At 29.4% G+C, this 17,206-nt stretch overlaps 1 protein-coding gene across 8 annotated transcripts in view; it reads right to left on the bottom strand.

Annotated features, from left to right (window-relative positions):
• Positions 1-2,805: 2,805 nt before the first annotated feature.
• The window catches only part of LOC127716451 (coiled-coil domain-containing protein 158-like), a 72,903-nt gene continuing 58,502 nt past the window's right edge, over positions 2,806-17,206 (bottom strand). For 7 of the 8 annotated variants that reach the window (XM_052222656.1, XM_052222655.1, XM_052222661.1 and 4 more), the window contains 6 exons: positions 15,932-16,104; positions 13,926-14,026; positions 12,346-12,507; positions 10,911-10,964; positions 7,867-8,001; positions 2,806-6,451 (listed from right to left, as the gene is read on the bottom strand). In XM_052222656.1, coding sequence (XP_052078616.1) covers positions 6,366-6,451; positions 7,867-8,001; positions 10,911-10,964; positions 12,346-12,507; positions 13,926-14,026; positions 15,932-16,104 — 711 coding nt within the window. In that variant the 3' untranslated portion in view covers positions 2,806-6,365. The remainder of the gene's footprint in view (positions 6,452-7,866; positions 8,002-10,910; positions 10,965-12,345; positions 12,508-13,925; positions 14,027-15,931; positions 16,105-17,206) is intronic. The other variant, XM_052222657.1, reaches the window with a different exon arrangement.

Raw genomic sequence — 17,206 nt, 5'->3', positions numbered from 1 at the left:
CATTAAACACCCATCCATACTGAACCATCATATACTTTTGTTTGGCAGAAATTCAAAATTTCGTCACTGTCAAATAAAGTTTGACTGACCAATACATTGTTTTGTATTTTGAATACTAGTATTACTTTTAATTGCTTTTCAATATGTGCCTGAAGTGCCCACTTGGTAAAGATATGCCATGGGATGTTACATTTAACCTTTAATGCAATCAATTATGTTAATTTCGTACATCTTGTATTGCTGTCGATCATTATTGCAGTGAAATGTTTTAACCGATCTTTAATAGTTTCCGATACATTTCAAAAACACGTTGCTTTTAAGGCAATAACTCATTAAGGAGTCGTCCAATTGTTTCAGTAGCATGCCATTTTTTGTAGCTCTTGTATAGCTGGTCAATTGAACTGTTTTTATTTATATATTATAGTAAATTCTATTCTTGAGATAAGTGGACACACAAGAAAATTTGTCAAAAATTGTTATTTAAGGACCACAACTTCTATCAGAGTCATCCAATGGTCATTTTTGTAGGTCTTGTATTGCTAATAATTTTCTCCATTTACAGTTTTTACCTATCTATTATAATTTTATGGATAATTGGTAAAAGCAGGAAAATTCAATATTTAATGGCAAAAAATCATTAAGCAGTCATTTGATAGTTATGGAGAAAATTGGAAGTAGGTTGATTTTGACATTCCTAGCATGTTTACCCTTCTCGATCTATTTTGACTGTCAGCACTGAGATTTTGAGGTCGAACCCAGCACGTTGCAATCCAATCTTAATTTACTAGGATTTCTATTTTTCCTGCTTCCTCCACAAATAAAATTTGGTGGTTTACTCTGACAATCTATTATGGTTTTCAAGACATATAACAATAAATACATTTTCCCCTTATGTTCTATTTTAGCCATTGCAGCCATGTTTGTTGTCTGACCCAACACAATCTTTATCCTAGATACCACAATTGATCATTTTCTTTAAGTTTGGTTGAAATTGGTTTAGTAGTTTCAGAGAAAATCTTTGAAAAATTATACAGCAGACATGAAAATATGTTTAAAAAAAAGATGAACTATAGCCAAAAATTGTCATTTTATAGTAATAACTCCTGAAGAAGTCATTTGATTTATATTGGTACAAACGGGAAATGGGTTGATCTTGTCCTTCTAAGCATTTTTGCTTTGTTGGATTTTCTTCATCTACTACATTTTTTAAGATAATGACCATTGATGAAATTTTAAACTAATTATCTTTTTTTAGTCATGACGCCCATGTTTGTTGACTGACTGGGGAAAATACAAAATTATATATGTCATTAACCCCAAGTGTGGTTGAAATTGGTTCAGAGAAGATCTTCAAAAATTTATTTAATGTACAAAAATATTAGTTAAAAACAATCATTTAAGGCTATGATTTTTCAAGGAGTCATCCATTTTTTTCTACCTATTTATTATAATTTTTGAGATATGCAAAAACACTGAAATTAATAAAAAAAAAAATTTCATTTGCAGGTTATAACTCCTTATGAGTCATCCAACAGTTTCACTCATATTGGCATTTTTGTAGTTTTGTATTGATGGATCATTTTTGCCTTAATCTGTTTCTACCTATTTTATATGGTTTATTAAAAGTATATATATGCAAAAACATGAAAATTATCCCCCAAAAAAATCAGTTAAGGGTAATAACTCCTTAAGGGGTCATCTGATAATTTTGGTGCAAACAGGCCTAGGAAGAATGTAGATCTTGACATTCAGAGCTTTTTTGCTCCTTTAAATTTCTCTATCTTTTATAGATTTCCATATAAAAAACAAAGTTCTGGTTGAAATTAGTCTGATGGTTATGGTGGAGATCCCTTAAAAAGTTTTAACTGATGTAAGGTGATGACAATAGCTAGGATAGCCCTTTTGGCTAGGTGAGCTAATAAAAGACTAAGCAATTATGTTATTTGTCCAGTAGTGACTGATATATAGTAGAAACCTTAGCTGACAACAAATATTTGTAATGCTAAATTAACTATAGGTACAAATGGGCTATGAATTTTTTTTTTTGTTTCCTGTCATTATTTCTTTTGACATTCATAATTACTTTCAAATTACACTTCTGAATATTTAGAAATGGTATCATAAATTTTTATCAATCATAAATAAATGAAAAGAAACAATTACAAATCTCTGATTTATTATAAATATAAATATAGGAAATATTTACATGTCAAAATATATATAATATGAGGCAGGTGTTAACATGTGTAAGAGATCAAAGTCCCTATAATTTGTGGTTTGCTATTTTTGCTACATGTATTGGTAATTAGAACAAAAACCAAATCAGACAATTTTTTTACCATTTATTTGTTTTTGAAAAAAGATTATTTGTTAAAACTTACTCAATTTGGTATAAGCTCATTCTGTTTTTACAGCAACAAGATGGCTTCCCAATCAAAAACCATAGGAGATTATTGCTCATAAGCCAAAGAGAGAAAACAATTTTGAAATCACTTATATATTGACTTTTATACAATTTTTTCTACAGTTATGAGGACTTCATCCTCAGCTATAACTTTCCATAAAATAAATTTTCATTCATTGAACATGCAGTCAGAAAATCCCCCCTCCTTTTTTACACTTTTTTTTTGAGAAATCAATTGTTTCATTTCCCCCTAATATTTAACATGTATTGATAAACAATACCAAATCAATTTCTCAATAAGTCCAAATTCAAAAAGCTACAAAACAACATAATAGCAATTCTTAATTCTCTATGAAGTTTTCTATATAATATATATATTATATATATATACTATATATATATTATATATACTACATGCTTTTATTAAACTCTGTTCCGTACAGATTGAAAACTATTTTTACACAAACACATATAAATACAGAGTAAAGTTTGTTTGTAATTTTTTTCTTAAATCCATTATCTCTCTTTTTCTTACAAGTTGTCAAATTTATTCAGATTGTTATAAAAGCTGCCGTAAGGTTGTTAACAGTTGATATCAAAATTCAAAAGTTAAAGCAGCTTGATTCTGGTAACATAACTGTTTAATTAATTTGGCATGACCAAATTTTATTTCATTAACAGTTGTCAGTATAATGAAGAAGTATTTGAAAATATCCAATGTAAAATTCAGAAATTATTGTGATGTTTTTATTAATGAGAAAAACTAGTATTCATAAACTCAGCAGTGTTTTTCCTGCATAAACTTTTTGCAATAGCATTAACTAGATTTTGTATTTTTGCCGATGGTCAAGGATTCACAATAATAAATGCATGCATTAATTTCTGAATTTGCAGTATTTGAATTGCCCATTAGCTAGAAAATTGATAAACTGATGAGGCGTCCATGCTTTAAAACTTTTAAGATATCAGTATTTGTATAGTTAATATCTGCAACTATATTAAACATGGCAATACAGAGCTCAGATTCGAGAGAATAAAAATATACTTATTTACAATAAAAGTTGGTAAATATACAGCTAACACACTTTTGACTTGATAAAGTGATATGCACAGACAAGACATAATACAAATATCACTTAACCAATCTTATATATCACAAATACATTGGACAACTAACTAGAAATCTACATTTATATGTTCAAATATATCACACATACAATATCACAGACAATGTTTAAATATAAAATAAATATGGCATCTTGTAAAATATGGAATGATAACAAATTATGTGATGTTAATTTATTTGTGGAAAATAAATCATTAAATACATGTACATACTAGGAAATAAAAACATATTGGTGTTTATCATCTTGAGAACTTTTTAAGCTTGAAGATGATAAGTACACAAACTGTGATAATTATAAGTAAGTTGCAGTTGACATAATTTTAGTAAGAGTTACTGCCATCTTGGAGCTCTAAGTGCACAATTTCCTTCATAAATTGACCAAATTCAACTTGTTATGCTGACCACTAGACTAGAAAAAGCAGTTTTTTTTCTTTTAGTCTTACTTGGTTCGTCACTTCAATCTAGTAAGGATCTTATATGAGACTTGTTTGTATAGCATATTTTAATTTGGTTTGTCAAAAATGGAGGCCAAGGGAATAACTTAAACTCAAACGATGTCATATTGAAACCTATCTGGTCAGCTGCATAACATTTTATTGTATCTTTTTTCATACCACTTAAATCACAGGGAAAACTGAATTACAATTAAGAGCCAAGAACAAAAAACGCACATATTGTTTATAAGAAAAATAAACAATTTGCAAACCTGATTACAATGATATGTGTTTAAAACAGTTCATTTAAAGTGAAAGAAAACAGTTAACAAAGGAAGAAAAGTTCTTGATTTGAAACTAGCTATTCCTCCACTCCTGATTTTAGTCTAAGGTTATTGGTAGCATGAAATTCATATCAGTATCAAAGCTGCCACACTATTGTTTTAATCATTGAAGATTGACAATTTTAATATATTTCACAAGAAAGCACGACGTTTCTCTATAATGCTACCACAGGGTATATCATAGAACTTATTGTTAGAATTTTACGAGTTTAACACATAGTTCATATGTTGATGCATGGGGATGAAATTGAGTAGTTAGGGTGAGTGATGGCATAGATACACTATTCAATTTAAAATTCATTATATTACCAAACTCATTTTTAGGGGAGAAAATTCAATATGTGGTGCTTATCTGAAAAAGGGATTACATTGATGTATGGGGATACTGTTGACAGATGAATATTAGTATTTTAAATAAATGACTATCACAGCTATACAGTTCCAAGGATTTCATAAAGTTTTTTTCTGTTGGTATTTCTCATACATAAAAAAACTCCTAATTCTTTTTAAAGTAATACATTGTACTGGCAATAGGCTAAGTTTTAAAATAAAAAATCTATGTAAAAATAACCTTTATTAGTTATAATAGCATACTAATAAATATCTAATTCCATGTCTAATATGGTGGATATGATAAGATATATTTTGTATGCATAAGAACTCATAGACATTATCATTTTTTAAGAATAAGCAACACTTGACCCTGAGAATTTACAGCACTTGAACTATTGACATCGTACAAGAATTACTTTTTTGGTGGCGCAAGACATTTTCTATTGTGAAGTAAAAATTTAAAGGGAAATTTTGTGATATGTCCAGTAATGGCGAACACATATCAATTAAGGTGTATTCTCTCTTTGTCCACACAATGCACTTTATTATTGTATTTTGATGATCTTAATAAACAAAATTTTAAGTATGCATGGAATTAACTATTATGTTAGGTATACATGTGTAATGAATAATGCTGATAAGTTACTGAAATACTGATGTCATATACAATCTATTGAAAACAGGTGTTACAATAAGAGATAAATATAAGAACAATCAAATTTTCTCTGATGTGATAGGTATTTTTTTTATATATTAAATGAATATTTAATAGTTTTTTGTTTTTTTTTAATTTACCTCATTTTTTTAAATGTGTAAAAAGCACAAAAAAGAGAGAGATTATGAACAACAGATGTCTTCATCTTTAGTCTGATCTAAAGACAGTATGTAAAATTTCTAACATGTTAAAAGATGCCACTGAAGAGAGAAAATTGAAGATAAAGGGGTCATTTCCAAAATTCAAGTCCACAATAACTCTCAGAAATGTGAAAAAATATAAAAACAAATTAATAAAAAGTGAATAACTACTGAAATTACTTAGTACTTTTTATAGGATGCATGGTTCCAAACATAACAATATAACAAATATCAATGGTCTTTCACAAGTAATTTTTTCTGAAGTAGACTTAATCAGATAACTTAAAATAAATGTTCCTGATAATTATACTTAAAGAGATACAGCTATGTTTCCCTTAATGCAACAGTTATTACAAAAAGACATAAATAGCACTATGTAATTAACTTACAACAATAAAACTAAGTACAGCTCACTATCTTGTTCAACAACAAAAACCACATTAGCATTATTTTATTTATCCCTGTATTGTCTGAGAAAATTCAGCACAAACAAAAAAAAAACCTATTACTTTTTAGGGGACTTCTTATCAGCTTCATGTTCTTTGTGTGTTCATGGTCAGAAATCTAATGCATTATTTTTATCCTAGTAGGTGCTTCAGTTACAATACACACTTAAGTAAATAGCTTAACATTATTATCCTCACTTTTATGAGTAATGTAGGTCCAGAATAAAAATAAAGAATATTAATATGTGTTAAAATAAGAATGTTTACCGATTCAGCTTTGCTTTATATTAATAATTTAATATCAAATATTATTTATTACTCTGGAAGTAAAATCCACTTGTGTTGAAGTGAAACAGAGACAAAATCCAATTCTAATGACTCAAATTAAAAAAATAATAGAACATGACCTAATATAAAAATCTATCATCGTTTTGACTTTCTTCCTCTTGTCTGTCCATCCTTTACTTTCTGTAACTTCCTTCCTTGTTTCTTCATCAATTCTGCAGTGTCTGTAAAAGAATATATATATACATATATTTTAGAGCTTAAATAAATAGTGGTCAGATGTTGAAATATAATATGAATATTAAATAACCCTTTAACAATCAAGCTAATAATTCATGCTTCATAAATATTTACATGTGTATTCTTTGTGCTCAAAGTTAAAACAAGCTACAGTAAATTCAGAAATTATTGAGAGGTTTTTATTAATGCAAATAATGCACACAATAAATTCTGAATTTACAGTAACCAAAAATATTTTATCATTTCTAGTGGTTTACCTTTTAATGAAATAATTCCCATTAACTCAAATTTTTAAAACAGGAAACTCCTAGGTCAAATCCCTAATTTTGCCTTCATATTAAATACTTCACTTCATAATGAAAATTAGTAATGAGTTTCAAGTAGAAGTCATTACAATTTGCCTTAAACCAAACTTGAACCTAGTACAGAATTGACAGAGTCAATGGATGGATGGTTGAATGCACAGACCAGAAAACATAACGCCCCTTTTTTATTGCAGGCTGGGCATCAAAATACCATATAACAAATAATTTTTGATAATTAAATAATTATCAATAAGCAAAATCATTTGTCTTCTTACATACTTAGATAACTTGAAAAATTCATACAGGCAAAAAATGAAGTTGGTAGCTTCCAAAATACTTTGTGTCAGTCCAACAGAAAGTTAGGTATCAATCACTTTTCATTTTCAAAAAAAGAAAATCCTAAGAACAAGCTTTCAAAACAAATTCAGATTTAAGGTTAAATTATTCATCTTTTCTGGTTGATAAACATGTAATCTATAGAATTACACCTTTTTATGATAAATTTTCAACCACTCATTCAAATAAAAATGTGTGAAATTTGGAATGTTCAATGTTCAAGTTGAAGATGGAATATGATCGAAATCTGCATGTTTGTCACGTTCCTCCTACCTATATGAATTTTACACTTGAATTTTTTTTCTTGATTATCAGATAATCATTAATTCCTATATATATATAACAATTTTGATAAAAAATCACCTGGATTTGTTCTCCAACAACTGGGGAATGAAATGAAACTAGATTTCTTTTTATTTCAAAGGTAATTTTTCTCATGGTATATACATTCATATTAAAGATCTCCCTTTTATTCATCGAGAATCCTCCCTTTCAGGCTATAATTGTCTCTTCTGATATCTTGTCAAGCATCATTTTGCTAGTTCCAATTTTAATTTATTTTTATATGACAGTAATGTCAAAATCTTAAGAAGAAAAAAAATCCCTTAAAACAGTTTTGTTCTGGAGAATTTACTGATTATATTATACTATGTTACATATTTTACACTTTTGCTTGACATCTTTGCAAAGATGTGTCACATCACTCATTTGGAAGCAAATAAGTTTGGTACAACCAATGTATATGTGAAGATAGTAACCTTTATTTTCTCTCTGTAGGGTGCCTCCCATTTTTGTAAGAGATTCAATCTTTTCCTCCAAACGTTTGCACAATTCTTGTGTGTCTGGTAACAGTCTTGTTGGCTTATCTCTGGATGGATGTGACAATGGCACTGCTGAAATACAATTGATCAAAATTAAACAGTCAAATTTATGAACTTGAAACGACAAGGTGGTTGCTGGCCCAGACACATATATACTGGTATATGAAGGATCATAATGAACTTAACATCTTCCTAAAAAAATTTTAGAGACATATTTTACATGAAAAAATTTGTCCTAGTGTCATACTTTTATGAGAAAGCTGACATTCCAAATGAAACGAATCTACATGTAGTTGCATGTTTATATGATCCTTACAACTATTCTACCAGAGAAAAAACATTTATTTACAATTAATCTTATTTCAACAAGGTTGTAGGAAACAAGTCATTGTATTGTACCATTATAGGTCAGATTAACCTATATTTGTTATGGGTCACAACTTCATGAGATGCATATAAAACAAGCAGAATCATGATATTAGGACACTGTACATATTCTATTTCTAATCTGCATTGTTAAAGCAAAACTAAATTAATTTGATATATGCTTATTTTGATTGAATGTTTTAAATTATTTTATTTACAGTAATATTTTCTTATATGACTGTAACAATAGCAATAATAAATACACTTGTATTATATATTTACACATTAAATTGTTTTATATGTATATACATATGTAGTCAGTTTCTTTTAATATATAAATACATATAATGACAAAAATATTCATTAAAATTAGATTTAAGTTAATTGAAAAGAGATGTTAATGTCACAACTTTTCATTAAAAATAACTATGTTGTTAACAAAAGCTGCAAAATACATGTGAACTGAAGACAGAGCCATATAAAATTGTGTTAAAAGCTTGCTGTTATTGAAAATAAAATTATAAATGGTGTATAAAATCAAGCTTGCAGGTAAAAAAATAAAACATCTATATATACTATGTTTTGATTATTTATTTTTGCATCACAATACTAAGTACTTTGAATTAAGAACAAACAGCTATAATGTGGGGTTACTGGTTTATCTAGAGCATGAAATTATTGTTCTTTGAGAGAAAAATCCAGTCAGAGTGGTGACATTAAACCTAATGTCAAACATAAGGGTCACACTCTTTGTCTGCTAAATAACCCCTGCAACAAACTCTTTGAAGTGACCTTTTGCAAGATAAAATTTCAGCCATTATTAAAGTGTTCGCAGTCTTTATTTTCTTCCTTAGTCCCATTCAGGTTGTCTGCAGAACTGATAGATTAGGATTTATTGTCAGGTTGGCCCGGGAACACAGTTATTTCGTAGTGCATTTCTTTCAGACAAAATACGCAAATTAAAAAAATCGCACCTGCTCTATCCAAAAAAGATTTTTACAGTGTAGTGTATTACTTTTGGGACAAATTATATCAAAAATATAGAAAATTCTATCGGCTCTAACTCAGAATATGGATAATTTTATGTTACGGGGGTCTGTAATTCAGTTTAACAGCTTCAGACATACATGTAATTTTTTACCTTTTCAAACTGGACAAAATCACTACTTTACCTAAAAATTCATGCCCCAATTTTTTTTACATGTAATTTCATCCCCTTACTTACTATTTTATGCATAAAATATAAAGAAATAAATTTGGAAGGTGTATGAAAAAAATTGGCAAGTTATACACTGTCCACACTAGGGACTCTATTTGTAGACAAGGAAAATCAAAGGACGATAACTGTGTCCCGGACCGGTTTCTGCAGAACTGAAAGATTAGGATTTATTGTTCAATATGTTCTTCTACTGAATATTTGCTACTTGAAATTATTGCTATTTTCTAAATTTTTGTTTGATCTTTTTTTTGTGATAAGTTTTCATATTTTTAATCTTACTCAAGTGATATAATTTTTTCTCAGTCGTGAGAAAGAGAATGTATGACGTCATGAGCCTACGTCAGTGATGTTGCATAGGAAAACAGAAATAAACAGATTATCAATGGTCTTTCAAACCCAAGGATGTTTCTCGACTACATCTCATCTCAGGGCTATCTATCAGCTTTCGATGAGATTGTAGCTTAGAAACACCCTCTCCTTTGAAAAACCATTGATAATCTATAATTATGCTAACATCAATCAGTCAATATTCTAACAGATCATATTTATTTGAAAATTCAGTAGTATATGCTTTACATATTTAGTTTGAAACTTTTTTATTCATTGCAAAGGTGAATTAAACCTGTATTCTGAGACTTAAAATGTCCTTTAACTAAGGTCCTGGCCCTGAAAGATATATATTTTTAATTACAAGAAAATGCATAAAGTGGTAAGTTCCGTAAAGGCCATATTAGTTCAATGTTTGAAGATGAAAAATGTTTGAAAATGAAAAATGTTTTAAGTTGATGAAAAGACATAAGAAAAGGTTAAATAAAACTATTTTGTCCAAGTTTTGTTTTAAAGCGTCGATTTTTACATCCCAAATAGGCCAAAAATAGAGATTTTTGCGAATATTGACCGAATCGTCAGAATTTCAACCAAATTAAGGCCTAGGAAACATAGAGCGCAGGTGTCGACTACCTAAATATTCAAGTCAGATATTTAACATGTAAACATTATATGAAAAGATATTTTTTGTCAACGCATGCGCTCTGTTTCCATTCCAAAAACTTAACACAAATTTACCCGTTTTCGTTGAATTTTTCAAGGAAAACCAAAATGAGTGCTATTTGTGATGTCATGAATAGAACGCAAGAAAGTAAATTTTCAACAAAAGTACAGATTTCCTATCTAGCCATTGTATTAGCCATGATTCATTGCGATATTGGTCAAAACAGCCTAATTTAAAATTGTAGCTAGAAATAGGGGTCATTTTAGGGCCTTATCGAACCTACTCCTTTCTTATTTTGCATTTTCAATAACAATCACAAGAAATTATTGTAATTTCATGCTCTGATAGCCAGTATTAATACTTGAAGCATATAAAAGACACAACACATATACTGTGCATTCCTACCTTGGAATTGTGGATCAGACATGTCTGAATTATTCCGTGAATCAGTCGCACTATCTATATTTGTAAAAGTTTTTAATGATCAGAATGTGCCATTTAAAAATACAAACATTTTCACAGCAAAAACCATAAAACTGTAACCAATTTTCTTGCTATTAATAGATCCTACTTGAACTCTTAAAGAAGCAATTTAAAATATGTAAGCTGTTGAAATCAAATCGCTCAGGTGAAACATTCTAATAAAGACTCTAAACATGACACTAATGTCACATATCATCAGATTTTTACTTGCTATGAGCATCACAATGGGTGCCACTTGTTGAGCAGAAACTACTTACCAATCCAATGCACCTGACTTTACTCCATCCCTGTTTTATTAGGTTGATATTGGATAATCTTTAGTTTTCTATAAGTGTTGACTGTTTTGTGACCCTTTGAAATCTTTTTTGCAATGGTGCTGTTAAAGTCTTTTTCTTCTACTTATGGTATCTTTTCTCCCCTTTTATTACCATAAATCTTTCTCAATTTTGTCAACCAAATCTTAATCTAATCAGAATCATTTACTGAGAAGGGACTTGCAAGAAAACTGGTTAAATGATGAATGGTCCATGGTATGAAATGTACAAGTTTATTAATTTCTCAAAATATATATGGTCTTTCCTGCTCATTATTCATCACATAATTATACCAGTAGTAATAAATTGAGAGTAATTTAAAGATAAAGGTCATAACAAAAAGTACTAAGTCTTAGGAAATCAATTAAGAAGTATCTCTAAGCAAATAGATTTTAAGCTAAAAATAAAATCCAAAACACCTCAAAATCTAAACCAAGCTCCATATAAGAGTCTAATCTCATAAGATATTATACATTCTTTTGTGATTTTAATATTTCACCACTTTCCTGAGGGAAATTAGCAAAACAATTTGGAAATATAAGCACAAGTTTAAAATTACTCTAATTGAGAGGAAAATGTGCCTTCTACTTTGTTAGGGCACCTTGGTCAGTTACAAGAGTATCATAATATAAATATTTCTTTCCACTATCCTTAACAGTAATGATAACTGTTATTTAATCATTACCCTATAAAACCTTAAACTTAACATTAAATTGTCCCTTACTGTCCCCTAATGCTACTATCAAAATTGAAATCTACCCTTAATGGATCCCCTACAGCAACAGTACAAAAACTTTCTATAAATCTGGAAATCTAGCATATTAAAGAAATTTTCTCCTACAAGGTAATGCAAGTAAAAATCATTGTTATCATTTTATAAAGGAGTGGAGTTTGATTGTTAGATAATCTCAATGATAACATACTGTAGCTGAAATTTACATCACAAAAATTGGATGATAATAAACTGTGGCAGCAATTTTTAATAGACAAAATTCAGTCTTTCAATTTGAGGTCTGTGAATTATCACAATTATCTCCCCTTACCTGAGGTATAACTGTTGATTTTGACAGATCTATTAGATAAGTTAGGAATTCTATGAGAATCTTGTGGATTGTAGATGTTTTGGCCTTTCAACAAGAGAGACAACTCTGCACTGTTACTACGTCTGTGTCGATTCCTCGGTGAGGTGGACTTTGATCTGTTATCTAGTGAAATGTAAATATCCAATAACAGAAGTTGTTGATTCTTAAAATTTGAAGTCAGTATATAAGTTAACTGAAATGTTGTCTTGTATATCTGGAACAATTACAATACTGTAAATTCAGATATTTTTGCATGTGAGACTAATTATTAGGATTTCAGGAAATGCTGCAAAAATGCTATCAAAATTAATAACTAAATGTTTTTATTTTTTTGCAAAGTCTATCCAATCACAATTTTTCGCAATAATAAAAACATGGTGAACGTTTCTAAACTTACAATATGACCAAAAAAAAATCTTTTGTTTATGATAAATTTTAAAGATACATGTTCATTGACATTTGCATGTGTTATCTCAGTAAAGCTTAAGATTCCAAAGTGTCCCTTTTCACTTGATGTTTAATGCTGTCAGGATTTTTAAACCAGGTTATATTACACATTTGTTCATAGTAAACAAGGTGATATTCCACATTCTTACATGGAAAACCATGTTATATTTCACATTCTTACATGGAAAACCATGTTATATTCCACATTCTTACATAGTAAACAAGGTGATATTCCACATTCTTACATGGAAAACCATGTTATATTCCACATTCTTACATGGAAAACCATGTTATATTCCACATTCTTACATAGTAAACAAGGTGATATTCCACAAAACAAGGTGATATTCCACATTCTTACATGGAAAACCATGTTATATTCCACATTCTTACATGGAAAACCATGTTATATTCCACATTCTTACATAGTAAACAAGGTGATATTCCACATTCTTACATGGAAAACCATGTTATATTCCACATTCTAACATGGTAAACCAGGTTATATTCCACATTCTTACATGGTAAACCATGTTATATTCCACATTCTTACATGGTAAACAAGGTGATATTCCACATTCTTACATGGTAAACAAGGTGACATTCCATATTCTTACATAATAAACAAGGTGATATTCCATATTTTTACATTGTAAACAAGGCGATATTTTGTATTCATACATAGTAAACAAGGCGATATATTACATATTCTTACATTTTAAACAAGGACATATTCCATATTCTTACATTGTTAACAATAAGACAACCAAAGTGCAAATAACTTGGGTCTGACCTTTTTTCTCATGTTTCTTAAAATAAAATATAGTGAAACCTGTCTGACTGAATTTTTTTTTAATCAGAAAGGTGTTTGGATTAAACAGGTTGAAATGACAGGAATTTCTACTGTATTACCCAGTACAAGAGTTCAGTTTATACTATTAACCGGTTCATGCAGCTGTTAACACGTTTCATAGTATGTTTACACTAAAAGTAGATCCTGTAGGTAACTATAGTTTATGATTTCTTTTATAGTAAGAACATTCTAAACTGTAAGGAATGAAAACTTCTTACTAAGATAATAATTCATGACTAACCTTTGTATGTAAATGCTGAATAATCATGTGTCCTTGACCTTGATCTATTACAAGTTCGGTCTACTTCAGCATCTGAATGGTATTCAGTGTCAGAAGACAAGCTTTAAAAAGAAATGCATGTCATTGTTTTAGGAAACATTATACACTTCTAGATCATCTAGAAAGGAATCAAGGAAAAACGTTCACATCCTTGTCAATTGGTCTTTTGGTGGATAGTTGTTTAATTGGCAATTTTACCACTTCTCATCATTTTCATATACAAGTATAAAATTATAATTTGATGAAAGTGTAGAGGGGTATTTTGTAAATCCTTATTGAATGGTCAAATAGGAAAGCTCAGGGCAAAAAAATGTTTAAAAAAAAATTGATTTTCACAATGAACTAAAATAAATTCTGAAAGAATTAAATGACTACTAAATAAAACACAACCTTCAAACATAGAGGCACATTAAAACAAAATTGGCAAACCAAATGTACAAAGACAATCCTTGCACCACTACCTTCCTATATGCATATGGAAATATCATGTATTTCTGGGGGATTTAGGTTAAGAACATCTAGACATTAGTTCATTTCCTGTCAATTCATATTTAAAGTTGATGTAAGATTTTCTCAAATTTTTTTAAATTTAACCCTTTCTGGACCCATTGTTTAAAAATATTTAAACAACGTGTGGTTGCCAATGATCTCAGTATAAGATTGGCTTAGTTAAAAGGTCATAACCTTTATCAGCTCTCTGGATGAATCGAAATTTGCTAACAGGTGCGAGAGAAATTGACAACTTCATAAAAACTTTTACTATGTGGAAATAATTTGACCTTTAGAAATTGTTGTTCAACTTCAAGTTGTTTACTATTACATATGAATATATATTTCTTTAAATGCAATGTTCTTGATTAAAAGTGGTTATTTTATTAATGTTTGCCTCCATTTGATCCAGAGATGCATAAATGAAGTTTTTGCACATCACAGTGTATGACGTAGAAATCAGGAATGTGGAGGCACTCGAAGGGGATTTTTGTTTATAAAAAATGAAAATTTATTTGATGATTATTAGAGAAACAGGTTCTTACATAGTTGCTCGTGGATTATCAGATTTATCCAATAACAATGATTAAATAATCAAATGCTAAAATTTCATAATTTAACTATCTTGATTGGATGAATCCGATAATCCACTGGTACCAATGTAAGAATCTATATGTATCAGTTTACCTGTCATGTTTATGATTATAGTTGATAATATAGATTGTACCCATTTACCTGTCATGTTTATGATTATAGTTGATAATATAGATTGTACCCATTTACCTGTCATGTTTATGATTATAGTTGATATTAGATTGTACCCGTTTACCTGTCATGTTTATGATTGGAGTTGATAATATAGATTGTACCCATTTACCTGTCATGTTTATGATTATAGTTGATAATATAGATTGTACCCATTTACCTGTCATGTTTATGATTATAGTTGATATTAGATTGTACCCGTTTACCTGTCATGTTTATGATTATAGTTGATATTAGATTGTACCCGTTTACCTGTCATGTTTATGATTATAGTTGATAATATAGATTGTACCCGTTTACCTGTCATGTTTATGATTATAGTTGATATTAGATTGTACTAGTTTACCTGTCATGTTTATGATTATAGTTGATATTAGATTGTACCCGTTTACCTGTCATGTTTATGATTATAGTTGATAATATAGATTGTACCCGTTTACCTGTCATGTTTATGATTATAGTTGATATTAGATTGTACTAGTTTACCTGTCATGTTTATGATTATAGTTGATATTAGATTGTACCCGTTTACCTGTCATGTTTATGATTATAGTTGATAATATAGATTGTACCCGTTTACCTGTCATGTTTATGATTATAGTTGATATTAGATTGTACCCGTTTACCTGTCATGTTTATGATTATAGTTGATAATATAGATTGTAACCGTTACCTGACATGTTTATGATTGATATAAGATTGTATCAGTTTACCTGTCATGTTTATGATTATAGTTGACATTAGTTTGTACAGGAGGTTTAGAACATCTATGTAATGATGCCTTCTGTGCATAATTTGCACTCTGCTTCTTTTCAGCTACTAGTTCTCTCATTTCAGTCAGCAAAGACTTCAGTTCATTCCCAAATGCCCTGTAATCATCTGTATCCTGTAAAATATAAACCACATTTTTTTAACGTTAACTCTGGCCTCATGTTTAAAAATTGCAGCAAAAAGACAGAATTCATAAAGGATTCCATGAAACCCTATGTCTTGCCTGCAATTGCTGCTGTCAGTGATGAAGTGTAATGTTGACTATCAAAAAAAGTCCCTTTATCCACAAAATACAGAAAAATGAAAAAAATATTATCAAAGTTTTGCTTTGGGATTTCCCTTTCCAACAAAAATGATTTCAAAATTGTACCAGTCAATATATTTAATACTGAACTTATCCATCTATACAATATAGATAAGTTATCAAAATGAAGTAGATGAAAAAAATGAAGCTGTCATCTGGAAACCATTTGGTTATAATGACTGGTTACATACAGTTGAAAGTAAGATCAATGCACAAATATTGAGGCAGCTAAATATACTTTGGTATTGCTTATGGGGCTCATATATTCAAGAGGAAATAAATCTTCTCCTTTGAGATTGACAATAACAGAGAATAATGACATGAAATGTAACCACTTTCAAACACCACTTATTATTATACATGTACTCAACTGATTAATGTGACAATTGTTTCAAGGGGTGAGTAAAGTAAGTGAACCAGGAGAAAGGCAAATAGTTTTGACTGCTGCAGGAAAAATCAGGATAATGTAAGAAAGAAGGATGTATGATAAAAAACATTATTTAGCTACCAAATTTGAAGTCTTTCAAAATTATGTAATAATATAATTATTACACTTAAGTGCAAAATTTCATTTATCATGTTGAAGAACATGTAGAAACTAGATATCATTGAGATGGGAGCCATCTCTGTGGGCCCCGCTGTGAATAATGTGTGGTAAAAAATTTGTATCTTTATCATTGGACATGGGGTTGTCAAATGAAACCAAAGTTTTTGACCTTGACCTTTGACCTAGGAAGTTGTACATAAATTATGACACACCCTCTGGTGTTGGTTTATATATATATATATATATCAAGTATAAACTTTGAAATCATAACGGTTCTCAAGATATAGAGCGGACACGATCTTTACCATAGGACATGGGGTTGTCAACTAAAACTAAAGTTTTTGACCTTGACCTTTGACCTAGAAA

This window comes from Mytilus californianus, unplaced genomic scaffold (genome assembly GCF_021869535.1).
Source record: "Mytilus californianus isolate M0D057914Y unplaced genomic scaffold, xbMytCali1.0.p SCAF_9, whole genome shotgun sequence".
Lineage (NCBI taxonomy): Eukaryota > Metazoa > Mollusca > Bivalvia > Mytilida > Mytilidae > Mytilus > Mytilus californianus.
Note: the sequence above shows the minus strand (reverse complement) of the source record. Positions and strands in the feature narration are given on the sequence as shown.